Raw genomic sequence first — 17,504 nt, forward strand, 5'->3', positions numbered from 1 at the left:
AGTCAGATTCATTTCTGCTGGGCCACAACAGGAACACCCCCCCCCCAAGCAATTTCTTATTAGTCTAAAGTTATTTCCAAAAATATGTATTTTTTGGCCACACCCACGGCATGTGAAAGTTCCCAGGTCAAGGATGGAATTCGAGCAGCAGCTGTGACCCACACCACATCTGCAACAAAGTCAGAGCCTTAACCCACTGTGCCAGGTCTGGGTTTAAACTCATGCCTTCAGCAGTGATCCCTGCTGCCACATAGACAATTCCAGATCCTTAACCCACTGTACCACATCAGGAACTATCCCCCAAAAAAATTTTTAAAGGAGGCAGAAACAATGCATTATAATAAAAATTATTTTATGTCCCTGGTTTCTGGCACAAAGATTCTAAAACCCTTAGAATCTGCAAGGTGGTAAGATTATCTTTTGCAGCCTAATGAGATGATCAGTGGCTGGAGCCCCTAAACAGCTGCAGGACTGAAGCTGATAACTAGAAAGACCAAACCATATGATCAGGTTGGAACATTTAACTCCACCCCTTGACCTCCAGGGAGGGAAGAGGGGCCAGAGACTGAGTTCAATCACCAAAGGCCAAGGATTTAATCAAATGTGCCTATGTGATGAAACCTCCATAAACCCTTCAAATGACAAGGTTCAGAGAGCTTCTGGGTTGGTAAGCACATGAAGGTGGTGGCAGTGTGGTGTGCCCAGAGAGGGCATGTAAGCTCTCTGTTCCACTCCTCATACCTTCCCCTATGCATCTCTTCCATCTGACCATCCCTGGGTTGTATACTTTACAATAAGCTGGTAATGGTAAGTAAAGCACTTATCCTAAGTTTTTTGAGTTGTTTTAGTGACTTGTAATCATAAGAATCTTGGACTTTGTAGCCAAGTTAGACATACCTGTGGGTAACCTATACCTGTGAGTGGCATCTGAAGTGAGGAAAGTCTTGTGGAACTGAGCCCTTCAACCCATGGAGTCTGATGCTAACTCCAGACAGTATCAGAATTGAATCAAATTGTAGGACACCTAACCAGTGTCTTCAGAGACTTGTTTGGAGTAAGAAAAAAACCCCACACATTTGGGGTCAGAATTGTTGTAAGTAAAAACAGTTCACTAAGTATCTTATACCAGAGGAGGGGATATATATATATATGGCAGTTTGGGGGCCACTATTTTGATTTTCTTAGAGATCTTCTATTTAGATAAGATCTTTTATCTTCAAAATAAAATAGTCTTAAACCCAGAGAAGATTCCTGAGGCTCTACAAATAGCTTACCTTTGAAGTTTCCTATGGTTTCAAATTTCAATACTTGGGATTTCCCAGGAAAATATTACCTTCTTCCTATATTTTATAGTATTAAAGTATCAGTTGTCGAAAGCTTTATACACACATAAAATTGCTATTTTTTTCAAGTGCTTTCACACATTTCCAGTGACACTGCTAATTTCTATACAGCAGTGACAATGATCTTAGAGGAACAAAGGTATTGAGGTCGGTGGTCTGGTGGGCTCACTGTAGCTACTGTATAGTGCTTTATACAGGATTGAGAAACTGTCAATTATCCATATCAAAGAAGGGGAGGGATGTTGCAAAAGTGCCACTAGCCTTCCATGGCACTGCCACTGATTATCCCATTTCAACCTCACAACAGAGACAAGTGCCTTTTGCCTCATTTTGCAGATGAAGAAACTGAGTCACAGTAGTGAAATAACTTGCCCTATAGAATGAGAGGGCACTATCAGCTGGGCCTTGAAATCTAAGACTTTGATAATGGCCTGTTGCTCTGTGAACCAGCCATGGCTATCAGGCAAACTGTACAACAGCAGGCCTGTGAACTGTGTATTATACCCACTGATTTGATCACCCTATCACAAGCATTTCACAAGACCCACCACGAGGCGGGCCTCCTCCTCTTTCAGCTGCCGTGCTGCCTGCCTTTGTGCCTGGATGCTGGTGATCTGAGCATTCAGCCCCAGGCGTGTATTCTCCACCAGTTCTTTCTGTCTCCTTGCTTCTTCCACTTCTCGCTTCTCCTTCGCCAGTCGGTCTTCCTCCCAGAGCTTTAAGAACATCTGCTCTTCCACCAGTTTCTGTCTTTTCAGCTCCTCATTAAATGCTATCTGAGCTTTCCGCTCTTCACACACTGCCTTCTGATGGATACAAAACAACTCAACACGGAGCTCTTCACAGCATTCCCTGAAAGGACAATTTAAAAAAGAAACCAGCCTTTCATAAGACATTGCTCTCTTTAGGCACAAATCTGCACAGACACTGAGGAAAGTTAAAGACCTGGACGTAGGACATCTGAGCGGGAGAAAAACATTAGGGAGCAATAGGGAGGCAGGCACCATGATGTAACAGGCAAGAGTCAAGCAGAGCAGGCTTTGAATCCTGGCTTTGACATTTCCTGTGTAACCTTGGATCAAAAACTCAATCTATCTGAGCCTATTTCTGTATTTGCAAACAACAACAACAACAACAAAAAAAAACAACACAAAAAAACACAACTGTTTCTCAAGGTTCTGGTAAGGATCAGAGCTAAGTAGATATAAACACCTGGTAGATAATAAGAACTCAGTAAATGATAACTACTCTTATCACTATAGAGGAAATAGAAGAGGGACAAGTCTCTGCAACACTACCAGTAGATTAAGGCTTTGGTAGGAAGAGACCCTACGTGTACACCCAAGAAAAGATCCACAGATAGCATCAGCATATCATAGTGAAGTGTCTTCACTGTCTCTAGATTCCTGGTAGGACATACATTGACTGAAAGGGTTTCTGCCAGAGTTGAGAAAACAGCCCTATTGTTGCCTTTTCACACCCGGGCTTAAGTCCCCATTCAAGAAGAAATGCTATTTCAATAACTGTTTAGACCGCAACCTTCCTTTCAGTCTTAGTAATTTAAATTTCTTCACATGTTCTTCATTGAATCCTTTTTTAACTTAAGAGCTATGATATTCAACACTGGCTGCACTTGAGAATTATTTAGCAATATTTTCAAAATTCCACTCTCCTCTTCCTCCCTCTCTCTCCCCATCTCAGACCAGACTCGTTAAATCAGAATATAAAGGGACAGGACCCATCTGTATTTTTTTCAGAGATCCCCAGGGGGTTCTGACATATAGGCAAGTCTGAAAACTTCTGATGGAAGACAATGTTTTTCTTTTGTTTCAATAGGCACATCATTTGCTTATTTTAAATTTAATTTAGGGAAGTTGCAGTTGCAGTTAGAAATTCCTATGGTGGTTGTTGTTGTTGTTGTTGTTGTTGTTGTTTTGGCTGTGTCCATGGTATACAGAATCTCTCAGGGCAGGGATCAAACCCACACCAGAACAGAGGCCTGAGCCACAGTAGTGACAATGCCAGATCTTTAACTCACTGAGCCACCTTCATACGTCTGAAATTCATCAGTGAAATTCTCAGAATTGATCATGATAATTTATTAATGTCTTTTCTAATCCTATGAGTCATACTCTAACAACAAAGTTATTCAATTAATGAAAATATAAAGCCTAGGAATAATAAGAAGTATGGCTTATATTTTTAAATTTTTAAGAAAAATTCTTTCTCTGTAAATATAAAGTAAAAAAGTATATTTCATTGCATAAAAATTAGAAAATATAGAAAAGTATGAAGACACTAAAAATAGCACTTATTCCTACTATCAAGAGATAATCACTATTAGTATGTTGATAAATTTCTTTCCAGTCTTATACATGTGCATTTTCTCTAGAGTTGGGATCATTTTACATATCTATGTCTCCTTATATCTTAATTTCTCCACCTATCACTATATTAGGAATGTTTCCTCATGAAATATTCCTTAAAATAATTTATAATTTCAAAATTTTATTATAGTTTACTAAGCTGCATAACATAGGCTAGAGTCAATAAATATATCACAGCTTATTTAAACATTTCCCTATTTGATAAACATATAGGTTACTTCTGACTTTTATTATAATGTTGCAAGGAACATTCTTAAATGTGGCTCTTTCTGTTTATTACTAAAGAGTTTCTTGGAGTTCCCGTCGTGGCGCAGTGGTTAATGAATCCGACTAGGAACCATGAGGTTGCGGGTTCGGTCCCTGCTCAGTGGGTTAACGATCCGGCGTTGCCGTGAGCTGTGGTGTAGGTTGCAGACGCGGCTCGGATCCCACGTTGCTGTGGCTCTGGCGTAGGCCGGTGGCTACAGCTCCGATTCAACCCCTAGCCTGGGAACCTCCATATGCCGCGGGAGCGGCCCAAGAAATAGCAACAACAACAACAAAAAAAAAGACAAAAAGACAAAAAAAAAAAAAAAAAAGAGTTTCTTAAGGTAATTCCTTCCTTAATGTAAAATTAAAGAGTACAAAAACATTCTTAAGTTAGTTGATGATGCATGTTGCCAAGAATGCCAGAATTAACACTGCATGAAGGAGCTCATATATAAATATATCTTCAGATCAGTAGGTCTTCAAATTCTTTTGATTATGTGTATCTTTCAGTAAAAATGTTCTATGCACCCACAAAAAATTATTTATAAATTGTATTATGTTATTATTCTATAACTATATCATATAAATTATTTATAGGCAAAAATTAAAGATGAGATAAAAATATCAACTAGAATATCTATTTTAGTGATGATAATCACTGATACGAGAAAAACATTTTATCAGTGCTTCAGATAGTACTTTCACATATAAAATATTATTATATAAGTGCCTTATAACTTAGATAGGGCAGCAAGTATTAACCCTTGAGTTAAAGAAGAGTTAAAGAAATTGAAATTCAGGGAGCCTAAGTATCTTCCCAATTCACAGAGCCAGGTGTAGTAATAATATCAGCAACAGTTACTAAGTGCTTATTATTTGCCAGGCACTGTTCTTATGATATTCATAACAACCAATGTTGCAACAAACACTATTACAAGTTCATTATTAGTATTATTTTATCCCCAGTTTACAGATCAGGAAATGAAAGCACAGAGCAGTTAAGTATCTTAAGTAATTTAAGGCATTCAATATGCAGTGGAGCTGGGACTGAAGACCTGGCAGTCTGGACCTGGAGTTCTTTGGTGCTTCATTATATCATCAAGTGATATCTGACCACAAATCCTAGGGTATTCACTTTATAAAAACACCCCAAAACAAAACAAAGCCAAAAATGCCTTCCTTAATCTGGGGCCCAATCACTAAATATGTTCAAATATAAGACCTTTAAAAAGAAGTTTGGTGCATAGAGGGCACACACTTCAATGTAATATGACAAACAGCTAACTTCATACTCAACAGCGAAAAAGCTGAAAGCATTTTGACAAAGTTCAGGAACAAGACAAGGATGCCCACTCTCACCACTTTAATTCAACATAGTTTTGGAAGTCCTAGCCAAAGAAATCAGAGAACAAAAAGAAATGAAAGGAATCCAAATCAGAAAAAAAGTAAAACTCACTGTTTGTAGATGACATGATACTACACAAAGAAAATCCTAAAGATGCTACCAGAAAAATGACTAGAGCTTATTGATGAATTTGGTAAAGTGGCAGGACACAAAATTAGTATACAGAAATACGTTTCATTTCTATATACTAACAGTGAACTATCAGAAAGAGAAATTAAGGAAACAGTCCCATTTACCACCTCATCAAAAAGAAAAATTACCTAGGAATAAACTTACCTAAGGAGCTATAAATCCTGCACTTTGAAAACTATAAGACACTAATGAATGAAGACAACACAATCAGATGAAAGGATATGTTTTTAGATTAAAGTTCTTAGATTCATGTTCTTAGATTGAAGGAATTAATATTGTTAACATGACCATACTACTACCAAGACAATCTACAGATTCAATGCAATCCCTATAAAAATACCAATGGCATTTTTCACAGAAATAGAACAAACAATTTTAAAATTTCTATGGAAACACACACACACAAAAACCAAAGAGCCAAAACAGTCTTGAGAAAGAAGAACAGAGCTAGAGGAATCATGCTCCCCAACTTCAAACTATACTACAAAGCTGCAATAATTAAAACAGTACAGTACTGGTATAAAAACAGACACATAGATCAATGGAACAGAATAGATTAGAAACTATACTACAAAGCTGCAATAATTAAAACAGTACAGTACTGGTATAAAAACAGACACATAGATCAATGGAACAGAATAGATTAGACAGCCCAGAAACAAACCCATGCACTTACAGTCAATTAATCTAAGAGAAAGGAGCAAGAATATATACAATGGAGAAAATAGTCTCTTCAATAAGTAGTGTAGGGAAAACTAGACAGCTACATGTAAAAGAATAAAATCAGAACATCCTCTAACACCATACATAAAACTAAACTCAAAATGAATTAAAGGAAACCATAAAAAACACAAAAAGACAACTTATAGGATGGGAAAAAATAGTGTCAAACAATGCAACTGACAAGGGCTTAATCTCTAAAATATACAAACAACTTATACAACTCAACAGCAAAAAAGCCAACATTCCAATGGAAAAATGGGCAAAAGACCTGAATAGACATTTCTCCAAAGAAGATATACAGATGGCCAACAAGCACATGAAAAAATGCTCAACATCACTAATTATTAGAGAAATGCAAATCAAAACTACCATGAGGTTCCACCTCATACCAGTCAGAATGGCCATCACAAATAAGTCCATAAATAACTAATTCTGGAGAGGGTGTGGAGGAAAGGGAACCCTCCTGCTCTTTTGGTAGGAAAGTAAATTGGTACAACCACTATGGAAAACAGTATGGAGATACCTCAGGACACTAACCATATGACCCAGCAATCCCACTCTTGGGCATATATCCAGACAAAACTTTCCTTGAAAAAGACACATGCACCCACATGTTCATTGCAGCACTATTCACAATAGCCAAGACATGGAAACAACCTAAATACCCATTGACAGATGAATGGATTAAGAAGATGTGGTAAATATGCACAATGGAATACTATTCGGCCATAAAAAACAACAAAATGACATTTGCAGCAACATGGATGGATCTAGAGACTCCCACACTAAGTAAAGTAAGCCAGAAAGAGAAAGATACCATATGATATCACTTATATCTGGAATCTAATATATAGCACAAATGAACCTTTCCACAGGAAAAAAAACTCATGGACTTGGAGAAGAAACCTGGGGTTGCCAAGGGGGAAGGGTAGGGAGTGTGATGGACTGGGAATCTGGGATTAATAGATGCAAACTATTACCTCTGAAATGGATAAGCAATGAGATCCTGCTGTATAGCCCTGGAACTATATCTAGTCACTTATATCAAGCATGATGGAGGATAATGTGAGAAAAATGTATACATGCATGTGTGACTGGGTCACTTTGCTGTAATGGTAGAAAATCAACAGAACACTGTAAACCAGCTATAATGGAAAAAAATAAAAGTCATTTTAAAAAAAGACATAAATGTAAGACTGGATATCATAACAATCCTGGAGGAAAACATAGAAAATTTTTATATATATCATGGCAATATTTTTTGATCTGTCTCCTAAAACAAAGAAAATAAAAGCAAAAATAAACAACTGCAACCTAATTAAATTTAAAAGCTTTTGCACAGCAAAGGAAATCACCTACAAAATGAAATAACCTAGTGAATGTGAGAAAGTATTCGCAAAGGATATGACTGATAAGAGGTTAATATCCAACATATTTGAACAGCTCATACAACTCAATAACAAAAAAAAAAAGACTAGAAAATGGGCAGAAGAGCTGAATAGACATTTTTCCAAAGAGGACATTCAAATGGCCAACAGGCACATGAAAAGATGCTCAACATCATTAATCATTAGGGAAATGAAAATCAAAACCACAATGAGATATCACCTTGTACCTGTCCAAATGAATATCATCAAAAAGAACATAAATAGCTATTAAAACTAGACAAAGATACCACCGAAAAAGAAAATTATAGGCAAATATCTTCAATGAAAAGAGATACAAAAATTCTTAACAAAATTCTAGCAAACTGAATCCAACAACACAAAAAAAGATCATATACCACAACCAAGTGGGATTCATCCCAAGTTCATAAGGATCATTCAACACATGCAAATCAATCAATATAATACACCATATTAACAAAAAAAGTAGATGATCATCTCAATATTTGCAGAAAAAGCATTTGACGAAATTCAACATTCATTCATGACAACCAACGTGGTTATAGACGGAACTTTTTCAACATCATAAAAGCCGTTTATGACAAACCCACAACCAATATAATACTCAGTGGAGAAAAGCTGAAAGCTGTCCTGCTAAAGTCTGCAACAAGTCAAAGATGCCCACTCTCACCACTTCTATTCGACACAGTATTGAAAGTCCTAGCCACAGCAAGCTGGCAAGAAAAAGCAATAAAAAGTATCCAAATTGGAAGAGAAGAGGTGAAATTATCAATATATGCACATGACATGATATAAGACAGAGAAAGAACCCTAAAAACTTCACATAAAGACCACTAGATTTGATAAAGGAATTCAGCAAAGTAGCAAAATACAAAATTAAAATTCAGAAATCAGTTGGATTTCTGTAGACTAACAATAAAATATAAGAAAGAGAATGTAAAAAAAAAAGCCTTCTAAAATAGCACCCCCCCCAAAAAAAAAACCCTAGAAATAAACCTGACCAAGGAGGTGAAAGATTTATACACTGAGAACTATAAAACATTAATAAAGAAAATTAAAGAGGATTCAAAGAAATGGAAAGATATCCTATGCTCTTGGATTGGAAAAATTAATAATTTTAAAATGGGAGTACCCATTGTGGCTCAGCATAAATGAATCTGACCAGCATCCATGAGGACACAGGTTTGATCCCTGGCCTTGCTCAGTGGGTTAAGGATCCGGTATTGCCATGGGCTGTGGTGTATCCGAGTCACAGACATGGCTCAGATCCTGCGTTGCTGTGGCTGTGGCGGAGGCAGACAGCTGTAGCTCCAGTTCAACCCCTAGCCTAGAAACCTGTATATATTGTGCATACAGCCCTAAAAATACAAAAAATAAAAATCAAAAAAAATTTTAAATGGCCACACGACCCAAAGTAATTTACAGATTTCAGATGATCCCTATCAAATTATCCATGACATTTTTCACAGAACTAGCACTAATAATCCAAAAATGTATATGGAACCATAAAAGACCAAGAATTGCCAAAGTGATCCTGAGGGGAAAAAAAAAAGCTGGAGGCATAACTCTCCCAGACTTTAGACAATTCTACAAAGCTAAAGTAATCAAAACAGTATGGTACTGGAATTCCCTTGTGGCACAGTAAGCTAAGGATCTGATGTTGTCTCTGCAGTGGCTTGGATTGCTGCTGTGGTGCAGGTTCAATCCCTGGCCCAGGAATTTCCACGTGCCACAGAAGCAGCAAAAAACAAACAAACAAACAAACAAAAAAAACCAACGGATCATTGGAAAAGAATAGAAAGCCTAGAAATAAACCCATGCACCTGTGGTCTATTAGTCTTCGACAAAGGAAGAAAGATAAAATGGGAATAAGTCTCTTCAGCAAGTGGTGCTGGGAAAATTGGACAGCTACATATAAGTCTATGAAATTAGAATATGTTCTCACAGCATAGACAAAAAATAAACTCAAAATGACTTGAAAGACTTAAACATTGGACATGATACCATAAAATTCCTAGAAGGGAACATAGGCAAAACATTCTCTGGCATAAATTATTCAAATGCTTTATTAGGTCAGTCTCCCAAGGCAACAGAGATAAAAACAAAAATAAACCAGAGTTCCCATCCTGGCACAGTGGAAATGAATCTGACTAGGAACCATGAAGTTGTGGGTTTGATCCCTGGCCTCATTCAATGGGTTAAGGATCTGGTGTTGCTGTGAGCTGTGATATAGGCCACAGATGAGGCTCGGATCTGGTGTTGCTGTGACTGGGGTGTAGGATGGCAGCTGTAGCTCCGATTTGACCCCTAGCCTGGGAACTGCCATATGCCATGGGTACAGCCCTAAAAAAAAAAAGCAAAAAGAAATTTTTTTTAAATAAACCAATGGGACCTAATCAAACTTACAAGCTTTTGCACAGCAAAGGAAACCATACAAAAAAAAAAAAAAAAAAGAAAAGGCAACTTGGGGAATGGGAGAAAATACTTGCAAACTATGCAAATGACAAGGGATAAATCTCCAAAATATACAAACAACTCATACAACTCAACAACAACAACAAAATGGGCAGAATACCTAAATAGACATTTTCCCAAAGAAGACATACAGATGGCCACTATGCTCATGAAAAGATGCTCAACATCACTAATTAATATTAGAGAAATGCAAATCAAAACCACAATGAGGTACCCACCTCACACCAGCCATCACTAAAAAGTCCACAAATAAGACATGCTGGAGAGGGTGTGGCAAAAATGGAATCCTACTAAACTGCTGGTGGGAATGCAAATTGGTGGAACCACTATGAATATCAGTATGGAGGTTCATCAGAAAAATAAAAACAAAATTACTGTATTATCCAGCAATTCCACTGCTGGGCATATATCCAAAACTTTCATTGAAAAAGATACACATACCCCATGTTCCTAGCAGCACTATTCACAATAGCCAAGATGTGGAAACAACGTAAGTGTCCACTGACAGAGGAATATATTAAGAACATGTGGTACATAAACAAAGTGGAACACTACTCAGCCATAAAAAAGAATGAAATAATGGCATTTGTAGGAAAATGGTTGCAACTAAATTACCATACTAAGTGAAGTAAGTCAAAAAGAAAAAGACAAATGACCTTATGATATCACTTATATGTGGAATCTAAAATGAATCTATCTGTGAAACAGAAACAGACTCACAGAGAACAGACTTGTGGTTCCCAAGGTGGGGGTGAGGGGATGGGATGGACTGGGAGTTTGGGGTTAGTAGATGCAAATTATTACATTTAGAATGAATAAGCAATGAGGTCCTACTGTATAGCACAGAGAACTATATCTAACCTCTTGGTATAGAACATGATGGAAGTTAATATGAGAAAAATAATGTATATATTATATATAACAATATTATGTTATATATATATATATGATTGGGTCACTTTGCTGTACAGCAGAAATTGGCACAACATTATAAATCAACTGTACTTAAATGATAATAATTTTAAAAGAACCAAACAAATTCTGGAGCTGAAGAATACAATGAATGAAAGGAAAAATCCAAGAGATGACATTGACATCAGACATGAACAAGTAGAGGAAAAAAAAATCTGAGAACTCAAAAACAGGTAATTTAAAATTATCCAGTCAGAATGTCTAAATGGATAAAAATAAGATCCAACAATATATCGCTTACAAGATACTCACTTCAGCTTTAAGGATACATATATCTTTTAAGTTAAGGGCTGGAAAAAGATATCCCAGGCAAGCAGAAACCAAAAGAGAACAAGGATAGCTATACATATATTAGACAAAATAGACTTTAACTCAAAAGCTGTTAATAAGAGACAAAGAAGGTCATTATATACTGATAAAGGGTCAGTTCATAAAGAGGATATATCATTTTTAAGTATAGAGTCATCCCTTAGTATCTGTGGTATTGGATTTAAGGACCTGCCACAGATACCAAAATCCATGAATTCTCAAGTTCTCTGGTCGGCCCTCTATATCCAGGGTTCCACACCTGCAAATTCAACTAATACTGAGTCATATCATACTGTGTTTATTGAAAAAAAAACACATTAAAATGGACCAGAAGAGTTCAAATCTATATTGTTCAAGGAATCAACTGTATATGCACCCAATATCAGAGCACCTAAATATGTTAAGCAAATGTTAACATATATGAAGGGAAAAACAGACAGCAATTCAGTAAGTGTATGGGACTTCAATGCTGTACTTTCAACAGTGCACAGATCATCCAGACAAAAAATCAATAGGGAAACAGTGAGTTAAACTACACTTTTGATCAAATGAACCTAACAGATGTACATAGAAAATTCCATCTAACAGCAGCAGAATATACATGGAACATTCTCCAGGATAGATCACATGCTAGGTCACAAAACATAACAAATTTAAGAAGATTGAAATCATATAAGCATCTTTTCTAACCACAGTGATATGAAACTAGAAACCCTTAACAGGGACAAAACTGTAAAATTAACAAATATGTCTAAATTAAACAACATACTCCCAAACAACTAGTGGGCCAAAGAAGAAATAAGGGAAATTAAAAAATAAGGTTAAATGGAAATGCAAATACAGCATACACAAAGTTATGGGATGCAGCAAGAGCAGCTTTATGAAGGAAGTTTATAGCATTAACACCTATATTAAGATAAAAGAAAAAATAAAGATCTCAAAAAAAAACCCTGACTTTAAACCTCAAGGAGCCATAAAAAAACAAATTAAGTCCAAAATATGCAAAAAAAAGAAGAAGGAAATAACAAAGAGCAGGGAAGAAATAAATGGAAAAGAGACTAGAAACATAATAAAAAATAACAATGTGTAAACTAAGAGCTGGTTTTTTGAAAAGACAAACAAAACTGACAACGTATAGTTGGACTAGTTAAGAAATAAAGAAAAAAGACTAAAATAAATAAAATCACAGTGAAAGAAGAAACATTACAACTGATAATGTGGAAATACAAGAGATCATGAGAGACTATTATGAACAATTACACGCAAACAAATTAGGCCATCTAAAAGAAGTGGATAGATTCCTAGACTATATAACCCACCAAGGCTAAATCTTAACAAAATAAAAAATATGAAAAGGCCAAAGAGTAAGAAGATTGAATCAGCAATCAAAAATCTCCAAATAGGAGTTCCCGTCGTGGCTCAGTGGTTAACAAATCCAACTAGGAACCATGAGGTTGTGGGTTCGATCCCTGGCCTTGCTCAGTGGGTTAAGGATCCAGTGTTGCTGTAAGCTGTGGTGTAGGTTGCAGACGCGGCTCGGATCCGCACTGCTGTGGCTCTGGTGTAGGCCAGTGGCTACAGCTCCAATTCGACCCCTAGCCTGGGAATCTCCATATGCCACAGAAGCAATCCTAGAAATGGAAAAAAGACAAAAAAAAAAAAAAAATCTCCAAATAAAGAAGAGCCCCAGCGGCCAGATGTTTTCACTGGTGTTTTTGACCAAACATTTAAAGAATAATTAATCTTAATCTTTCTCAATCCCAAAATACTGGAAAAGAGAACACTTCCAATATCCTTGATGAACACAGATGTAAAAATTCTCAATATGATACCAGAACATCAAATTTAATAGCACATTAAAGGGATCATATACCATGACCATGTAGGATTTATCCTTTATCCTTGGATGCAAGGATAGTTCAACATAGGCAAATTAATAAATGTAATACACACATTAACAGAATGAAGGATAAATATATATAATAATATAGATATTATTAGATAGATACCTTAATAGAAACAGAAAAAAGTTTCAAAAATTTATAATAAAAACTCTCAACAAATTAGGTATAGAAGGAATGTAGCTCAACACAATAAAGGCCATATATAATGAGTGTACACCTAACATCATGCTCAAAAGTAGAAAATTAAAGACTTTTCCTCTAAAATCAGGAATAAGACACAGGAGTTTGCTTTTGCCGCTTTTATTCAACATAGTACTGTGAATCCTAGCCAAAGCAATTATGCAAGAAAAATAAATGAAACACATCCAAAATGAAAAGGAAGACGCAAAATAGTCATCTGCAGATGACATGATCATATATATATATATAGAAAACCCTAAAGACTCCATCGCAAACTGTTAAAACTAATCAATCAATTCAATAAAGTTATAGGATTTGAAAACAACAAATGGAAATCAGTTGCACTTTTTTTTTCTTTTTTGGCCACCCTGTGGCATATGGAGTTCAGGCCAAGGATCAAATCCGAGGTGGAGTTGCAACCTATGCCACAGCTGCAGCAATGCCAGATCCTCGACCCACTGTGCTGGATCAGGGATCAAACCCAAATCCATGCCATTGCAGAGACACTGTTGACCCCACTGCACTACAGCAGGAACTCCTCAGTTGCATTTTTATATACTAAAATCAAAATATCTGAAAGAGAACTTAGAAAACAACCCCATTTGTAATAGAGGTTAAAGATCTGAAAAGTGTAAGACACTGACAAAAGAAATTGTAGACTCAGATAATTGGAAAGATATACTTTGTCCTTGGATTGGAAGAATTAATAGTTAAAATGTCCATATGCCCACCAAAGTGAACTACAGATTCAATGCAATCCCTGTCAAAATTCCAATGGCATTTTTGTAAAAATAGAAAAAAAATCCTAAAATTTGGATTGAATTGCAAAAATATCCTGAATAGCCAAGGCAATCTTGAGAAAGAACAAAGCTGGAGGCATCACACACATGATTTCAAACTACATCACAAAGCTACAGTAATTAAAACAGTATGGTAGTGGCATTAAAAAAAACAGACACATAGACCAGTGGAACCGAATAGAGGGTCCAAAAATAAATCCATGCATATGTGGCCCACTAATCTTTTACAAGAAGACCAAGAACACACAATGGTAAAAGGATAGTCTTTTCAATAAACAGTCTTGGTAAAATTGGATATCCAAATGCAAAAGAATGAAATTGGATCCATACACAATTCACAAAAATTAACTCGAAATGGATTCAAAACAAAGACCTGTAACTGTAAAACACATACAAGAAAACATAGGGAAAAAGCTCCTTGACATTGGTCTTGACAATGATTTTTTGGATACGGCAATAATTCTATAGTCCAAATAAACAAGTGGGACTATATTGAACTAAAGCTTCCACACAGCAATGGAAACAATCAACAAAATAAAAGGAGAAACTACAGCACAGGAGAGGATATTTTCAAACCACATATCTGTGAAAGGGTTAATAGCTAAAATATATAAGAAACTCACATAACTCAATAGCAAAAAACAAATTATCTAACTAAAAAATGAGCAAAAGTCCTGAATTGATATCTTTCCAAGAAGACATACAAATGGCCAACAAATACATGAAAAGATACTCAACATCACTAATCACCAAAAAAAAAAAAAAAATGTAAATCAAAACCACAATGAGATATCACCTCACACCTGTTAGAATGGCTATTATTGAAAAAAAAAAAAACAGGAAATGACAAGAGTTGAGAAATTGTAGAAAGAGTAGAGAAAGGGAAACCTTTGTATACTCTTGGTGGGAATATTGATTGGTATAGCATTTACGAAAAACTGTGTGGAGATCCCTCAAAAAATTAAAACTAAAACTACCATATGGAAACAAATTAAGTGCCCATTGATATATGATATATGAATATATAAAGAAGGTGTGGCGTAATGGAGTATTATTCAGTATAAAAAAAGAAAATTTTGCCATTTGAGAAAACTGGAGAAAATAATACTATGTGAAATAAGCCAGACAAAGAAAAATACTGTGTGATCCCACTAAATGTGGAAATCTAGGGGAAAAAAAATAAGATGAACATACAGAAACAGAGAGTAGGATGCTGTTCTCAGGGCCTACGACTGGGATAAAGGGAAAGATATTGATCAAAGAATATAAATTTTTGATTATAAGATGAATAAATAAGTTCTGGGGATGGATCTAATGTACAGTATGTACATATACAGGCAGTAATATATTGTGTATTTGAAATGTACTGAGAGTAAATCTTACGCATTCTTACCACAAAACAAAACTCCTCAATGCCTGAATTATGCAATGATGTATATATAATTACCAAGACTTAAAGATATAACTATTGCATATAGTCTCTTAAGGCTATACTCTACTGTAAATTAACTTTCCTAAATCATTTTTAATACACCAACTTCAGATTGTGTGTGTTTTTCTGACATCATTACCTGAATTGCTGGTCTAGCTTTTCAGCCACAAAATCCTGTCTCTCTTTCTCTTTCTTCTCTCTTAATAATCTGGTTTTATCTTTCATTCTATCTTTTTTCTCCTCAATTGTTTCTTCTTTCAATCGCATTTCAGTAAAATACTCATTTTCTTCTGATGCTAAAAGTTCACGTAACCTAAGTTCACAAAACAACAAAAAAAGAAATTAAAACTGTCATGCTACATGCACCATTTCTCTAACTGATTTTTATTTTGTTAAATTCGATTTCAGAAGTACATGTTTAGTCATAAATTTTCTAGGAAGCAAAAGGTCATTATAGTATTCCATAAAATAAGACTAGTTTCCATTTAAAACAATAAAGAGACTAATCTGTGCCATACTTTATTTGATTACATACAGATAAGATTATGTAATGGATATATTCAACCAAAAAGTAAATTGAGATTAAAATGAAAATAAAATATGAAACAATATGTTATTTTGCTTTCTATCAAACATCGGTTATCACAAGTGAAAATTAAAATAACCAATAGCTATTGGTTCGGTAGGAATATGAATAGCCTAGCTATGATCCTTACTATAAAAATTCACATGATTTTCGATAGGTCAATCTCTGACTGTGGTTTTAGGAATGTTTCATAGTCTGGGTCAGCTGGTTTGTGAGCCTTACTTATTTCGTCTTTCTTCAGTGTTGATGATAAACCCTTGCATGGCATCCTTGATTCTTGCTTTCACAAGACTGTCTACAAACTTGCGGTCATTGTGCTGGTCCCACTCAGCTTTCAAGCGATCCCGCTCATTTGACTTGGTGGAAGCCAAAATAACATGATGTTTCTGATGGCTGTGTCGGATTCTTTCCAGATGTTGCTCTGCCCCTTGGCCTTTAGGAGGCTTGGCTCTCTGAAAACAAATAGCAACTATCACTTATGATAGATCCAAAATCAACTGCATATTTTCAATTAATCGTGACCTCCACAAATTCTCATATTAAATAAAACTTGGTATATAAAACTAATATATCCTGTTACAACTGCAAACAGTTGCTTAAGATGTAACTTAATTCTTTAAACCCATACCTAAGATGTTATCAAATCAGTCTCAAGTATTTCTCAAATGCCATTTGAGTAAAAGCTCATAGAATTATAAAGTTAAAAATTTGAATGGTACTCAGAGATTATCTAGTCAAACCAGAAACATTAAGTTATTGCCCAAAGTGCTTTAGACTGGTAGGGCAGACCTGTATAGAAGAATGAGGGGTCTTCTAATTCCTGACCTTGATCTTGCCACCCACTATCCCACATGATTTCTCAGCAGCAGACAGCATAATTATCACCATCAAAAACTCTTTCAGTTAAGATACTACTCTCTAGTTATATAGGATATACATGAGTTGTGACAATGAAAAGCCGTTCACTGAAAAGGAAGTAGGAAGATACAAAGAGAGAGAGGTAAAGAAGGAAAAGGAAAAAAGGGGGGGGACTAATGGAAGAACTTTATTCCTATTTCTCTTGTGCCCAGAAGTTTAATGCAACAGCTGTGCTCCTGACATTTTTAGGTAACTTGAATTTCTGTAAACATATTCATTTTACACAAACTTCCACCAAAAAATTGGAAATGCATACACCATTGTGAATGTATAGTGACACATT

General features: G+C 35.7%; 2 protein-coding genes across 14 annotated transcripts in view; both read right to left on the minus strand.

The window, feature by feature from the left end:
- The window catches only part of CFAP53 (cilia and flagella associated protein 53), a 51,818-nt gene that overhangs the window by 31,432 nt on the left and 2,882 nt on the right, over window positions 1-17,504 (minus strand). The window contains exons 2-4 of the mRNA XM_005654423.3: window positions 16,526-16,755; window positions 15,857-16,030; window positions 1,892-2,195 (exon numbers count right to left, since the gene is read on the minus strand). Coding sequence (XP_005654480.2) covers window positions 1,892-2,195; window positions 15,857-16,030; window positions 16,526-16,755 — 708 coding nt within the window. The remainder of the gene's footprint in view (window positions 1-1,891; window positions 2,196-15,856; window positions 16,031-16,525; window positions 16,756-17,504) is intronic.
- Window positions 1-17,504, minus strand: part of MBD1 (methyl-CpG binding domain protein 1) — a 69,155-nt gene that overhangs the window by 31,423 nt on the left and 20,228 nt on the right. For 12 of the 13 annotated variants that reach the window (XR_002344345.1, XR_002344364.1, XR_002344380.1 and 9 more), the window contains 3 exons: window positions 16,526-16,755; window positions 15,857-16,030; window positions 1,892-2,195 (listed from right to left, as the gene is read on the minus strand). The gene's annotated coding sequence lies outside the window, so the exon portion shown is untranslated. The remainder of the gene's footprint in view (window positions 1-1,891; window positions 2,196-15,856; window positions 16,031-16,525; window positions 16,756-17,504) is intronic. The other variant, XR_002344344.1, reaches the window with a different exon arrangement.

This window comes from Sus scrofa, chromosome 1 (assembly GCF_000003025.6).
Source record: "Sus scrofa isolate TJ Tabasco breed Duroc chromosome 1, Sscrofa11.1, whole genome shotgun sequence".
Lineage (NCBI taxonomy): Eukaryota > Metazoa > Chordata > Mammalia > Artiodactyla > Suidae > Sus > Sus scrofa.